We start from the raw sequence: 15,621 nt of genomic DNA, 5'->3' as shown, positions 1-15,621 counted from the left end.
TGAATCAGCAAGATTTTTGAGCCCAACTTTCCCCTGCGCTTGTTTTGTATTGCTCTTCTGAGGTTGTGCAGAGATTGGCAATACCTTTGAGAGTTTATTGTAGTGCCTCTTTCCAGGAAATCCACAAAAATCACACCTTTTCTGTCCCAAAAGACAGTCGCCATCACCTTCCTTGCCGACATTGTCTGCATGCATGTCTTGGGTTTTTGAGGGAATTTGTGCCCCCCCACTGCATTGACTGCAATTTTGTCTCGCAGTTCACATGGTTAACCCATGTTTCGTCAACAGTAATGATGTGATCGAGTAATGAGTCGCCATCTTTCTCGCAAGTGTTCAAAAACATTAACGCTGCAGCGATTCGCTGATTTTTGTGAACCTCTGTCAAGATTTTTGGTATCCATCTTGCACAAAACTTGTGGTAACAAAGCTTTTCGGGAATGATTTCGTGCAACAAACTTCGTGAAATTTGTGGAAAAGTCATAGAGAGTTCCGTTATTGTGAAATTACAGTTTTCACGGACTGCAGCATCGACTTTTTCGACAAGTTCGGCAGTCACTATGCTGGGTATTCTACTTCGCTCTTCGTCGTGAACGTTAGTTCGGCCAGTTTTAAATTTTATGACCCATTGACGCACTCCACCTTCAGTGATTATGTTGTCCCCATACACTTCACAAAGCTGCTGATAGATTTCTATCGGTGTACAGTTTTTTGCAGTCAGAAACCTTAGTACAGCACGCACTTCACACTTCGCGTCATTTTCAATTAACGCTGACATTTCAAACTATCACAGTAACTCAACGGAGTACAGCACGAACCTCTCACTAGCACAGCAGGATGCCGACTGAGCGGCGGAATGCCATGACACCAAGACGGCCGCGCTAGCCCCGCCCCTAACGGACAGAAACGAAAATGTGATGTACTTTGTGGATAGCCCTCGTACATGTTTACTGTCCTGTGTAAATTAAAATGGTGTGTATGTACAGCAATTTACTGCACAAAAACAGATGGTGGTACCATCGCATATACAAGGAACGAAAAGGCAGTTAATTGGTGGCACTACCATTTCTACTCAGGCGATTCACACGAAAAGATTTCTGACGTGATTGTGGCTGCACAATGGGTAGTAACAGACTGAACACAAAATGGTAGTTGAGGCTAGACACACAGGGTATTCCATTTCAGAAATCATTATGGAAGTCAATATTCTAATATCTACAGTGTCAAGAGTGAGCTGAGAATACCAAATTTCAGGCATTACCTCTCACCACAGACAATGCAGTGGCAAACGGCCTTTACTTAATGACAGAGCACCAGCATTTGCGCAGAGTTCCCAGTGCTAATCGACAAGCAACACTTCATGAAATAACTGCAGCACCTCTCTTCGGCTCGTAATCATATCGGATGGACCCTAGATGACTGGAAAACCATGGCCTGGTCAGGCGAGTTGTGATCTTCGTTGGTAGGGTAGGGTTTGAGTGTGGTGCAAACCACATGAACTCATGGACCCTAGTTGTCAACAAGGCACTGTGCAAGCTGGTGGTGGTTCCATAATGGTGTGGGTTGTTTTTGGAATGGACTGGGTCCTCTGGTCCCACTGAACTGATCATTGACTGAAGATGGTTACGTTTACATACTTTGAGACCATTTGCCGCCATTCACAGACTTCATGTTCCCAAACAATGATGTCATGTCACTGGGCCACAACTGTTCACATCTGGTTCGAAGAACATTCTGGACAATTGGAGTGAATGATTTGGCCACCCAGATTGCCTGCCATGGACCCCATCAAACACTTATGGGACATAATTAAAAGGATAATTTGTGCACAACATCCTTCACTGGCAACACTTCCACAATTATGGTCAGCAATAGAGACAGCATGGCTCAGTATTTCTGCAGGCACTTACAACAACTTGTTGAATCCATGCCAGGTCAAGTTGCTGCACTGTACCGCATGGATTTTTTTTTTTTTTTTTGTGGGGTTTTCGGGCGCTCAACTACTGAGGCCATTAGCGCCCGCTCACAAATGTAAGTGCACATATAATCTGGTAAAACTCAAGGGGGGGGGGGGGGGGCGGGACACAAGAAAGTTCTTACAAAGACGCATATAAAATAATTAGAAGAGTTAGATGTCTTTGGATAAGTCCGTCAAAGTAATAAAATGAAGAACACGAGCAGCTGCTCGAGCGTCATCAGCTAAAATTTCCTGTAGGGTAGAGGGCAGAGACAGGACAACACGAGATTGATTAAAACGGGGACACGACAATAAAACATGGCGCACTGTCAATGCATGACCACAAGGGCACTGCGGGGCGGGGTCACCGGATAGCAGGTAGCGGTGGCTAAACCAGCAATGCCCAATCCGCAACCTGGCCAAAATGACCTCCTCTCGCCGAGATGGTCGGGAGGAGATTGTCCAAGCTGTTGGGAACGGTTTTATGGCCCGGAGCTTATTTTCTTGAAGTGACAACCAAGTATCCCACCATAATGACACAAACCTCTTACAAACAACCCCACTAATGTCAGAGGACGGGACACAATGGGAGGTTGGCCGAGGCAGGAGGACTGCAGCCTTGGCTGCAGCATCAGCAGCCTCATTCCCAGGCACTCCTACATGGCCTGCAACCCACATAAAGCTGACAGGAGAGCCATCATCAGCAAAAGAATGGAGGGACTGCTGGATCCGTTGCACCAAGGGATGGACCGGATATGGAGCTCCAAGGCTCTGAAGAGCACTGAGTGAATCAGAGCAGAGTACATACAGACAATGGCGGTGGCGGCTGACATACTGAACGGCCTGAGAGAGAGCAAGAAGCTCTGCCGTAAAGCTATACCGAATGGAATTAGAGCCCACACGATATTAGGAGGTATCCCACAACTTTTGTCACCTCAGTGTATATTATCTTCAAAACAGAAATGTAATTATGTAAATGTATTTTAAATACAGAACCAAAGAATCACTTTAGAGTGCCATAGAAGGCTTAAACTAATTGCAAATAAATGAAATTACTACAGGAAGATCGAAAACGCCACCTTCATTTATCAAAGCACTACTGCCAAACTTGCTAAAGGATTTATGATTGTTTAACAATTTTTCACAAAAGATATTGGTAACAACCAAATATTCATTTCCACTCACCGAGCAAATGGTAGTTAGACTCCCGCTCATACTTGAAGGTTAGCCGACCATATGATACATGATTTAAGTTCTTCAGCCATTCAAAGAATGATACTGTGACACCACCGGCATTGATATAGAGGTCAGGGATTACAAGAATATTGCGCTCAATCAGTATCTTGTCAGCTGCTGGTGTTGTAGGTCCATTAGCTGCCTCTGCAATAATCTGTGAAAGTATATAGGATGGTAACTGACAAGGCAAAAAAAACTTACAAGTAAATCGAAAAAATCCATTGCATTTGTCTTTTTTTCGAATCTGGACCCAATCTGAGCTATGTTATGTCTAAATAAATCAAGGTGAGTTTAAAATAATTATTATTAAATTTGAGAAATGGTTCAAAGTGCTGCATATAAGACAATACCTTTGCTTGGATACGATGAGCATTTTGTTTTGTGATAACCTTTTCAATAGCTGCAGGGACAAAAATATCACATTCTTCATACATAAGATTCTCTCCTTGGTAAGGCTGTGCTCCAGGAAACCCTACTACAGTTCCATTTTCAATACGATAATCTTCTAGTTGCTGTAATAAAAGAAAAAGCAATATTCATCAAATCTGCTCATCTACGACATGCCACCTGAAACATAACTTTAGGAGAATAAATCATTTTTAAGGCAAAAAACATATCACTTAAGTTGTTCAATTTATTTATAATGCTTATCACAATATTTCATTCTTTTTATACTGCTCAGAAGATTGTCAGCAAAACAGATATCTGTAAATGTAAATAACAACTGGAAATATGCATGGAGAATGATGACTGATTCTTGCACATTCAACAGAGTACAATATCTTTGATGCAAAACGAAAAAGTTACAACTGTACAACATGAAATGATCTAACCCCTCACCAAACAAAAAAGTTTAAACTTACTGGCAGATTAAAACCAAGACTCTAATTCGGGACCTTTACCTTTCGCGGGCCAGTGCTCTACCAATTGAGCTACCCAAGCACGACTCACAACCTGCCCTCACAGCTTTACTTCCGCCAGTACCCCATTTCCTACCTTCCAAACTTAACAGAAGCTAAAAAAGTAGTTGTGAATCATTTTTAGTAAAAAATAATTTTGTTAAAAGAACTGTGCAATAGAATTCATTAGTGTGTAGAATGCTGAATTTCGGTGGTTATATATATCGCCATCTGCCTTCACCACACACGCAGAAAATTGCCCTGCAGTTGCAGCATACCTCATCCATGACATGGTTACTATGAAACCTGTGGCTAACGTTTATAAAATTCAAAGTATTTGTGACAGTACACTGTCCGCGTTTCTCTGTCGTGTTTCACACTTCCCTCTTTTTGTTGATCCTTTTTTAAAATTTTTCCTTAGATTTTTACATCTCTTTCTTTTTATACATTACTGTACTCCACTTCTTCTTTTATCTCAATCTTATTATGCCTGCTTTGCACCCTAGTTTGTTGTTAGTAGTTGTGTGTGATCTACAGATTAGTTTATACTCATTAATTAACTGGAATTACAACCTCTAACATATTTCAGCACAACATCTGAGTCACACAATAAATCTCTCACATTCCACTTTAATAGTGATTTTTGATTATCCAAGGCACTTGTTCAACACCAGAATGAAAGTTGCCTCCTTTTTCAGCAGCCCGAGAATGAGAAGGTGGAGGCGGCAATAATAATAGTTAAAACTATAATCACCACCAAAATTTGCTGGACATTCACTGGTGAATAAAGGCTGCCACAAAGACTCCTCTGTGAATTACAGTCATCAGCTATATGCAGCAATGATGTTCTTTCCTGTTTCCTAATGTCTATTTTACATCACTTCCATTAGGTCATCATCTCAGTATTTTCATATACACTATGTGATCAAAAGTATCCGGACACCCCCAAAAACATATGTTTTTCATACTAGGTGCTTTGTGCTGCCACCTACTGCCAGGTACTCAATATCAGCAACTTCAGTAGTCATTAGACATCGTGAGAGAGTAGAATGGGGCACTCTGTGGAACTCACGGGCTTTGAACGTGGTCAGGTGATTGGGTGTCACTTGTGTCATATGTCTGTACACAATATTTCCACACTCCTAAACATCCCTAGGTCCATTGTTTCCTTTGTGACAGTGAAATGGAAACATGAAGGAACACACATAGCACAAAAGCGTACAGGCCGACCTCATATGTTGACAGTTGAAGAAGGGTCATCATGTGTAATAGGCAGACATCTATCCAGACCATCACACAGGAATTCCAAACTGCTTCAGGACCCACTGCAAGTATTATGACAGTTAGGTGGGAGGTGAGAAAACTTGCATTTCACGGTCAAGTTGCTGCTCACAAGCCACACATCACTCCGGAAAATTCCAAACGAGGCTTTGCTTGGTGTAAGGAGCATAAACATTGGACAATTGAACAGTGGAAAAACTTGTGTGGAGTGACAAATCATGGTACACAATGTGGTGATCCGATGGCAGGGTGAAGCTATGGTGAATGCCTGGTGAACGCCATCTGGCAGCACGTGTAGTGCCAACAGTAAAATTCTGAGATGGTGGTGATACAGTATGGTCGTGTTTTTCTTGGAGGGAGCTTGCACCCCTTGTTGTTTTGCATGGCACTATCACAGCACAGGCCTACATTGATTTTTAAGCACCTTCTTGCTTCCCACTGTTCAAGAGCAATTTGGAGATGGCAACTGCATCTTTCAACATAATCGAGCACCTGTTCATAATGCACGGCCTGTAGTGGAGTGGTTACACGATAATAACATTCCTATGATGGACTGGTCTGCACAGAGTCCTGACCTGAATCCTATAGAAAACCTTAGGGATGTTTTGAACACCGACTTGGTGCCAGGCCTTACTAGCTGACATTGATACCTCTCCTCAGTACAGCACTCTGTTAAGAATGGCTTGTCATTCCTCAAGAAACCTTCCAGCACCTGATTGAATGTATGCCTGTGAGAGTGGAAGCTGCCATCAAGGCTAAGGGTGAGCCATACACCATATTGAATTCCAGTGTTACCGATGGAGTGCACCATGAACTTAAGTCATTTTCAGCCAGGTGTCCGGATACTTTTTAGCACATACTTTACTTCTTAATCTAGCAGAGAACATTCTTGGTTCATTTGCCAGCTAATCACCTGGCTATATGTCCTGCTTATTTTCATTACAGTCAGGTAGGTTTCAAGGCCTACTTTCTATCAAGTTGTTCCACTGGTAGTGGATTTGTATCTGCACTAGAGGGAAACAGTGAAACATCATACACAAAACGAGGGCATCTGGTCATGTCACCTTAAAAAGCATTTGTCCTTCTGCCATGTTTAGCTATTTACAGATGTATTTCCTGTGTACATCAACCTTGAACTGATTTATGGGGCAGCTGGTTAACAAAATACCAGATACCAAATTTATATAGGACCAGGTGATACATTTCTAGTAAAGTATGCAATACATTGCAGTTTCTGTATTTTAATATCTATTTATGAATGTTTCTTTCTATTAAACATATTATTTATTACTTAGTATCATTTTAAGTAAGTTAATGACGTGCAGATATTTCATCACGTAATTTCTTATGCAAAGTTGTGGTTTCGTACAAATGAACACTTTTCTCTTCAGCCAATACAATAGTTTCAGAATAAAGAAGGCAGTAGTTATTCATGTAAAGCAATTTTTTGTATAAAGTATGTAAATTTTTTTAAACTGAAGTTTCTGGAAAACATTATAAAACATTACAGTCAACCACTCAAAATGTAAATAGTTCCAACATTCACAAACTTAACAAGATTTTAATGACTTATTAACACACAAACCAACCAATTTTTATATTGGAACATCTGTTAATAGCAGTAATAGAATTGGTTAACTTTTTCTCAATTTTGTGAACTTACTGATTGTTACTTTTTTATGCAGAAGGCACAGCGTAATGCCAAGATTGGGGAGTAGCTCTGGTTGACTATCAGTTGTTATTGGTGGTAAAAAAAATGGATGTGAAAGATTCGTTTGGAAGAAAAATGCATCACTCAGCAGCTTAACCTAGGTCACTTTTCAGCCTTAGACTACTACCAAACTTTCCAGATAAGGATATTTTAGTTTAATTTATTCCTTCTGTCACAACATTATGTGCAAATATGACTACTTTAAAATAGTTGCACTACTGCAGCTACATAAATGGCTGTAATTTACAGGTATATTGTAACACTTTCCTGTGTTTTTCATTATTTTACCATCACATATTGCTTGTTATAAAATATATTGTGTTCTACGAAATTCACTGCACATTATCAATGTTTATTTACTACTTTCTTTCTACTGGCTAGTTCAATACTTGTTTACATCATTTTTCCTAACAAAATAAGAAATACAATTTCCCTTTCTTACCTTTGGGTCAATTCCTTCTGGATTGTAGATCGAGCCATCTCTTTCAATTATTCCTATGCACACGGCACCTGCACGATGCAGATATCTCATAGTGTGAAGACCAACATTACCAAATCCCTGAAAGAAAACAAACATTTTTAATTTTTGAAACTCTTAATAAAAAAAGAACACATAATATGGATACAGCAATTACTGTATTGATACAGTAAGTTGTGGCAGATACTCTTATGTCAAAAGATTCACTGGTGATAAAGTTGCGATCAAATTAAAATAAGGCTATCATAATGAAATATCATCATGACCGGTACAAATTTACATTTAAATCTATAATCTGCAAATCACTGCATGTACTTTCCATTTTAACCTATAATAAGGTTTTGTCTTATTCCATTCGCATCTGCTGTGTTTAAATGACGACTGCTCACACATCTATATGAATAATGACTGCTCACACACTTATATGCATGCTGTAATTAATCTTGTCTTCCAAATTCTTATGGAAGCAATACTCACACTTAGGGAGCTGTAGTATGTTTTTAAGTCCCTCTCTCAGAGCAGGTTCTTGAAACTTTAAGTAGGTGGTTGTTTGTTGTTGGTTTTGGGGAAGGAGACCAAACAGCGAGGTCATCGGTCTCATCGGATTAGGGAAGGACGGGGAAGGAAGTCGGCCGTGCCCTTTGAAAGGAACCATCCCGGCATTTGCCTGGAGCGATTTAGGGAAATCACGGAAAACCTAAATCAGGATGGCCGGACGCGGGATTGAACCATCGTCCTCCCGAACGCGAGTCCAGTGTCTAACCACTGCGCCACCTCGCTCGGTAAGTAGGTTTTAATAGGATAGCTGGCATCTATATTCCATCATCTGCCAGTGCAGTTTTTTGCAGCACCTCTGTGATGCCCTCTCATGGGTCCTTTTGTTCGTTCAATATCTACTGTTATTCCTTTTTCACAGAGGTCCCATATCCTTTTACAGTATTTTAGGATGGGTCATGCGAGTGTGTTTTGTACGCTATCTACTTCGTAGACTGACTGCATTCCTCTAGTATACTACCAATGATGCAGTCTGTTACCTGGTTTATTACATGTGAGCCTATGTGATCAATCTATTTCATACTTTGCCAAACTGTTAGACCCAGTTACTTTTATCCGTTTACTGATTCCAATTGTTACTCACTGATACTGCAGTCAAAGGATGCTACTTTTTGCATTTTGTGAAGTATCCATTTTCACATTTTTCAACATTTGAAGTTTCCAATCTCTGCACCACTTTGACGCCCCGATTATATGTGATAGCACAGATGTGGAGCTTTTCCAAGGTAGTATTACTCCATTATCAATAACTGTATCATCTGTGAAATCCGAGGTTACTATTAATATTGTCTGCAAGGCCATTAATATACAATATGTACAGCTAGATTCCCAGCTCACTTCCCTGGGGCTTCTATTTCTGTTGCTGACTCTCCAGACAAGGTAACAGGCTGCATTATACCAAGAAATCCTCACTGCAGTTAAATTTCAGATGTTACCTCGCACCATCATAGTTTTGATGACTGGTGCAAATGTAGTACTTAGTCAAATGCTTTACGAAAGTCAAGAAATATTGCATCTTCATGACTGTTTTCAACCATGGATTTCAGGATGTAATGTGAAAGAAGCTTCAGTAGGGTTTCACACACAACTAATCTTTTCAGAATCTATGATGGTTGGCATGGAGGTAATTTTGTTTGAGATACCTCATTACACTTGAGCTTGTGTGTTCCAAGATTCTTTAACAGATGGAAATGAAGGATATTGGATGGGAATTTTGTGGATCACTTCTGTTACCCTTCGTAATAGACATGTGCGACAAGTGCTTTCTCCCAACTGAAGAGCACAGTTTTTTGTTTGAGCAAACTACAATATTTTACAGTTGGTCCTTGGGGATTTTTTCAGTTTTAGTCATTGCAACTGTTTCTCAGTGTCTTCTCATCAAACAACTGACCACACTGTTTCACGTAACTTTCAACAATGACCATCCGCTCCACTTTGAATACCATTATTTCCGTTGCACTGCCCCACTGATATTGACACAGCCTGCACTGCGGTCTGCACCAGTGTGGATCACGTGGAGGGCTTACATGTGGTATGCACATCACGGTGTGGTTATATGCATAAATTTACATTCAATCATATCCACTCATCTGGGCCACTTTTATTTGCCCCACCCTGTACTAGTTAAAAGTAGGATTTCCTTAGAAATGGGTTTGTTAATTCGGGGCTTTACTGTACTTAGGTTTTCCGCAAAAATCTCACTGATGTGCTCAGTATTTTGTGAGCTTCACTGTTTTTTAACAGCACTTCAAACTCTGGCATATTGCTGCAAAAGTTTCAGCAGTTAACTACTAGGATTTTAATATGCTCAGCAATGGATACCCTTTCTTGATTCTCATGATAGTTCTTCATTGTCTCCAAACTTTACCATTTTATGGACTGAATAGCAATCTTCAATATGTAGTTCACAACTGACAAACTAAGGGGACATTACAGTTAACCCTATGGCTCAAGTCCAGGAAGTCTCAGCTTAGTTTTTCACAGAGCCTTCAAAGTATCTGGTTCGAGCCTTCCACCCCAATTAGAACCAAGATGCCATGATCATTTCTGGCGACAAAGGTACAGGCAATGAGCGTCGGGGAATTCCATAGGCAAGGCAGGTCTACTCAACCTTCTCCCCCAATCATGGAATGATTGGATTATTAACATGGAGCCCACACACCAGGCATAGTTTGTTTCAATATGTACCACAATGTGCATTGGTTGGCAACATTTCCCTCAATGGCTGCCAGAACAGCCTCTTCAACGTGTTTAATTTGGCCTCAAGACATGCACAGTGAGTGCAAAAGGTGAGCCTTCTCATCCTTTGCTACATTTGACTTGACAGTGAAGGAAAGGTATGACTGGTTCAGTTTCAACAAGGTATAGCACCCTGAACTTGTTGGTTAGGAGGATGGGTGTGTTGAGGTATGGAGCCCCACTGACACAGCACTCAGTCAAGTAAATGTGTGGTAATGGATCTTTTGTTCTCTGTAGAGGAGGCAGTATCCACAGGAAAGGATAATACTTGAGGTACCTCCAGCACCTCTGGTTCATGTCTCTTGGTACAGTATCTCTGGTTCATGTCTCTTGGTAGCCTTTCCAATACACCCATTCGGAAGGTAGCGCCAAACAATAAAAAAACTAAAGTGATTGGCTTGCAACTGCTGTGAGGTTGATAGAAAGAATGGACCATCTACAGAGTAGAGAAAGGTGGGACTGTTGGTTTCACTGGGACAGAATACTCTTTAAGAACCTAAATGTGACCTGATACGTTTTTGTGTAGTTTGGTTTCACAAGTGGCCACTTATTATTGTTTAAGGAAGTAAGTTTGAACTAAAATTCACTATTGAATATTAAATGTTTTGTTTCATTTTTCTGTGTTGTCACTTCATCATCATCATCATCATCATCAGACAGTATGAATATTTGTTAATTCTGGATCATTCTAAGTTGTTTTGGGGGTTGAAGTATCACACATTTCAACTGAATTATTTTGTCACCAAATGCCTATGTTAAAACAAGCTTCTAATCATGTGACAGCAGTCAAGGTGATTTCCAGGTGGTTACTTGCAACTAACTTGTCCTACACCCTAGAACAGTATTCACAGTGGGGCTGCATTGTGTCTGGTGCAATAGATCACAGAACTTTCAATTAAGCTTGTCGATTCTCTCAATTTCTGGATGTGCTATCTACTAATATTACAAATTTAAATAACTGAAGTAATTAACACCCAACAGAGATGTTTCTGGTATGACAAGACAAAAACCTCGTATAAAACTTACCAATTCTGTGAAGCTATTTGGAACCATACCACTACACTGTAGGCAGTTTTCCACACTGTTGGTGTAAAATTAGTTATTTCAGCCCGCCTTTTAAGCCAATTTCTTATTTGGCAGTTACAGCTTTGCACTTTATGTGTTTCAACATGTTTAAGTAGAATGCAAACTGTTAGTTTAATATGGACCACAGTAACCTTCATTACCTACAACTGGGTCACATCACCTGACAACTATTTGATAAAGCACTTCTAACACAGGCCTTGCACTGCATCTCAACTCATTGCCGTCACCTCTTTACTACTGAAAAAACTTAATCACATCCAGAGTAACATGATTCTTTCAGAATTTAATGTGGAGTACGTGAGAATAATTAAGTAGCAGCCTTACTACAACTTTCCTGAACTGAGCAGGGATATTCCACTGCACAGATATCAGCAGAAAGCATTACCTGTCTCCTAGTCAGTCTATTTGTTATCCTTGTGAAGGAAACTTTATTATTGTTTTTTTTTTTTTCCTTCAGGAAATATTCACTTATCAGTGAGCACATTGATGTTCAAATTGGCTACAATGATCCTGTGATATGACCATCCGTGGACATCAAACACACATTGAATGATATTCTTATTAGTCTCTGCATACGGCAATTACCTAGTCTTTAAAATGCCACTGAAATGAACATTGGTTTCCAAGTTACACGCTGACTTTTAAAGTTTCCTCACAGATTGCCAGAACAGATCTTTCAGCATCGGGATTCTGGCAATACTGTGCAGCTTTGCAGTGCTTAACTCACGTGGTAGGTGTAGCACTAGCCTCAGTGCCTTGTTTGTATTGTCTGCAATGTCTCCAGCAAAATATTGGCAACCTTGCTCCACACTACAGTGGCATAAACCAACATTGGCCTGTTTAGGGCAAAGTACAATGTAATGCCGCAGTCATCATGGGCTTACACATGGGGTAGAACAAGTCCATTCTTTCTAGTGCTCTACTCCTCATCCACCTGACGTGCACCTTCCAAGTTAGGCATCAGTCCAGGGTGATACTGAGTTATTGGCTGGTGAGTAACACAGTCTGACTCTTGGCCACGTTAAATTTAAGCTGCAATTTGGTGGCCCAAGCTCCCACTTCATTGCAGGCATCATCTCACCAGTTGCATGTTCATGCTTCAAGTAAAAATTGTGGTAGCATCTGCACAGAGTGCCAGTTGGACCCTTGGTGCCTTTGGGACGTCTGCTGTGAGTAGAGGAGAGAGCTGTGGACAGACCCCTGTGGTATTCCCACTTTTATGTTGTGTGATGTAGACTCCCCATCATCCACATACATGTGGAAGGTGCAACCATCAAGTATGATCAAAACAGACACACATGTGACACTGCTACTCCATGCATCAGAAGTTTGTACATGAGGCTGTCATGTCACATGCTGCTGAAGGCTCTGGAGAAGTCCAGCAGTACTACCTCAAGGTACATATGCCACTCCAGTGCTCCCATTCATGCCCCACATGATGCTGGAGTTGACGCTGTGTTGAGTGGCCTCTTCATAAGCCGACCTGCTCATCAATGAGCACGCCTTCATCCCCGACATGGCGCTGCAGTTGCTTGGTGTAGAGTCTCTCAAACACTTTGGAGACTGCAGGATGCAGACTGATGGACCGGTAGTTCTGCACCAGCCTATGGTCTTTGCTAGCCTTATGAATGGTTACCACCTCCTCATGTTTCTATGCAGATGGGTAGTTGTAGGTCCTAATGATGGAGTTGAAAGATCTTTGTCAACTACTTTACCACTTGTGGCAGCAGCTGCCTCAGTATGTTGTCACGTTACTACTCCCTGCTGTCCTGAGTTGGAGGTGTGGTAGTTGGTACTGCATTTGTTCTTCTGTGATGTCCTCTATGACATCTGCTTCATTCCTGTTGTTCATGAACACCAGTAGCCTGCCCTCTACTAGGCAGATGTGTTCATCATCAACAACAGGGCTACACACATGGCCATGATAACATCGTATGCAACCACTTTGATGATTGCCGTGTCCAAGACGACATGGAGGCTGTGATGTGGGTAGTGCCTTGGGTCATATGGACCCACCACCATCGTGTCATTCCAGATGCTTGGCACTGAATTCGCTGCCAATACATAGGTTTCTATACTCGGGCAGCAATGTGTTTAAGTCCCTGGCTTGCAGGAGATGTTTCAGCTGATGGTACATTGTAATAGAGATCTCTTGGCCCACTAAGATGCAGATGGTGACAGCTGTTGCTTCCAGAGGAGACAACTGTACTGCATGCTGGCATAATGATGTTTGCACTTATGTCGCTATTTCACTGCCTACCATTTCTCTGTCTATGCGACAACAGAAGTTTGGTGTCCGCACATTGATTCCATGTTTGACTAAGGTTTCGGTGGTGAAGCTGCCGTCCACAGTCTCGTCATGCAGCAATTCCGAAACCTTGCTGTTTTGTGTTCCTATGCTGTGTGTGTTCCACATTCAAACAGTGAGGCTCATGAGTGGTGTATTAGCCATGTCTAGGTGTTGCGGATGCTAGTGTGGTATCGACCCGGGTGGCTGCCTGCACTGCAGCAACGATCAGCTGCAGAATCTGCACGACGAGCTGTTGGAACTCTTAGCATCGTCCCGAGCTCTGCAGCTTTGGTTGTCACAGCTGGTTTCTCCTGGCAAGGTGCCATCTGCTAGTCTATCAGCAGTTTGTGGAGTGGCAGCATTGTGTGGTGGTCACTAAAAACCCACTTCCAAGCCTTTGGTCCGTCCTGGCTGGGCTGGCTGCTCCATCTGTGGTCCACTCCCAATTGTGTCTGCCACGGCAAACATATGCTCCATTTGATGTCCATGCCCTGGACGTTTGTGCGGGCATCTGGGCATTCATGGCCTGGCCTAGCTGGTGTTTGTCTCATTGCTGTTGCTGCACTGTAGCTCCTTCCCTGCTGTACTGGCTTGGATGGGGCCAGTCATCTCTAGTTCGCGGCTGGATGCTTGAGGGCAATGCAGTCCTGGTAGTTCTCCTTGTACTTCTCCTGGCAGTTGCAGCATTGTGGTAGGTCTGTCTTCAGGATCCAGTATAGGGGTACACAGTATACGGGTTATCACCTCAGCTGGGTTTACTACCAGCTGACAGGCTCAACCATATACTACACACAGTGTGGGGGCATCTGGCAGTACCAAATGTGGTCAAGGCCCTGGCAATTTAAGCACTGCACTGGGTCTCCTCTCCTGCAAATATTTTCTGTGTAACTGCAACACTACCCACTGGCTCCACCTAGTTAAGTCTTCCTGTTTCCCATGCTGTCAGCCAGTTTAAACACAGAAAGTGGTGTATCACGAGTTGTCCCTGGATGACTTCATGTGCAATGGAGCACGAATGTTGTAGGCCATTTCTACCAGGGTCCATGCTAAAACGGAGCTTCCGGAAGACTATCTTCAGTGTCTTCACTGGCTCTGAGTAGTAGTTGATGTAGTGCCAGCCCTCCTTTTCCACAAGGTCCATGATCTCTTTGTAGTCTTTGATCAAGTATGTCACAACTTCGTATAGATAGCATCCTGTCATGAGAGTTGTGAAGTTATCCTTCCAAAGCAACTTCATCTTCTGCTCTAAAATTCTGAAGGCATCTGTCCACTGGATGATGACTGGTGGTGGCATCATCATGTAATGTTGATTATCCGTGGTCCCCTCACCTTCTACGGTAGGGTTGGTGAATTGGTTGACGGTACTGACGTATACTGCGACAAGTGTTAAAACCCTGGCAGTGTGCTTTTTTTTTTTTTTTTGTGGTTTTAGGGCGCAAAACTTCTATGGTCATTAGCGCCCAGCCCGTGACATAGGAAACAGGAAAACAACGAAATTTAAAATCAGCAGCAATGGGAACAAAGTCATAAAATTTGAGAAACTAAAGGCAGAAGGAAGGCTTAAAAATCCACTATAGAAAGGGGTTGGTTGTCCCCAAAAAAAGCTTCAAATGACTGACGTCATTTCACTGTCACTAATAAACTTTAGAACGCGGTCAGCTGAGCGCGTGTCATCTGCTAAAATCGACGATAGATCAGGCGATAGCTGTAGACGGGAGCATAACGGATTAAAATAGGGGCATTCAATTAAAAGGTGTCTGACCGTCCACAGCTGAGAGCAGTGGGGACAGAGTGGGGGAGGATCACCGCTTAAAAGATGTCGATGGCTAAAAAGACAGTGCCCTATCCGGAGTCTAGCTAAAATTACCTCCTCCCGACGACGCGTTCGGGAGG

General features: G+C 42.0%; 1 protein-coding gene across 1 annotated transcript in view; it reads right to left on the bottom strand.

The window, feature by feature from the left end:
• LOC126416058 (glutamate dehydrogenase, mitochondrial) overlaps nucleotides 1–15,621 on the bottom strand; it is a 168,071-nt gene that overhangs the window by 22,767 nt on the left and 129,683 nt on the right. The window contains exons 5-7 of the mRNA XM_050083533.1: nucleotides 7,524–7,640; nucleotides 3,541–3,702; nucleotides 3,140–3,344 (exon numbers count right to left, since the gene is read on the bottom strand). Coding sequence (XP_049939490.1) covers nucleotides 3,140–3,344; nucleotides 3,541–3,702; nucleotides 7,524–7,640 — 484 coding nt within the window. The remainder of the gene's footprint in view (nucleotides 1–3,139; nucleotides 3,345–3,540; nucleotides 3,703–7,523; nucleotides 7,641–15,621) is intronic.

The sequence above is a fragment of the Schistocerca serialis genome, chromosome 8, assembly GCF_023864345.2.
Source record: "Schistocerca serialis cubense isolate TAMUIC-IGC-003099 chromosome 8, iqSchSeri2.2, whole genome shotgun sequence".
NCBI classification, from domain to species: Eukaryota; Metazoa; Arthropoda; class Insecta; order Orthoptera; family Acrididae; genus Schistocerca; species Schistocerca serialis.
This window is presented reverse-complemented; position numbering and strand designations above follow the sequence as displayed.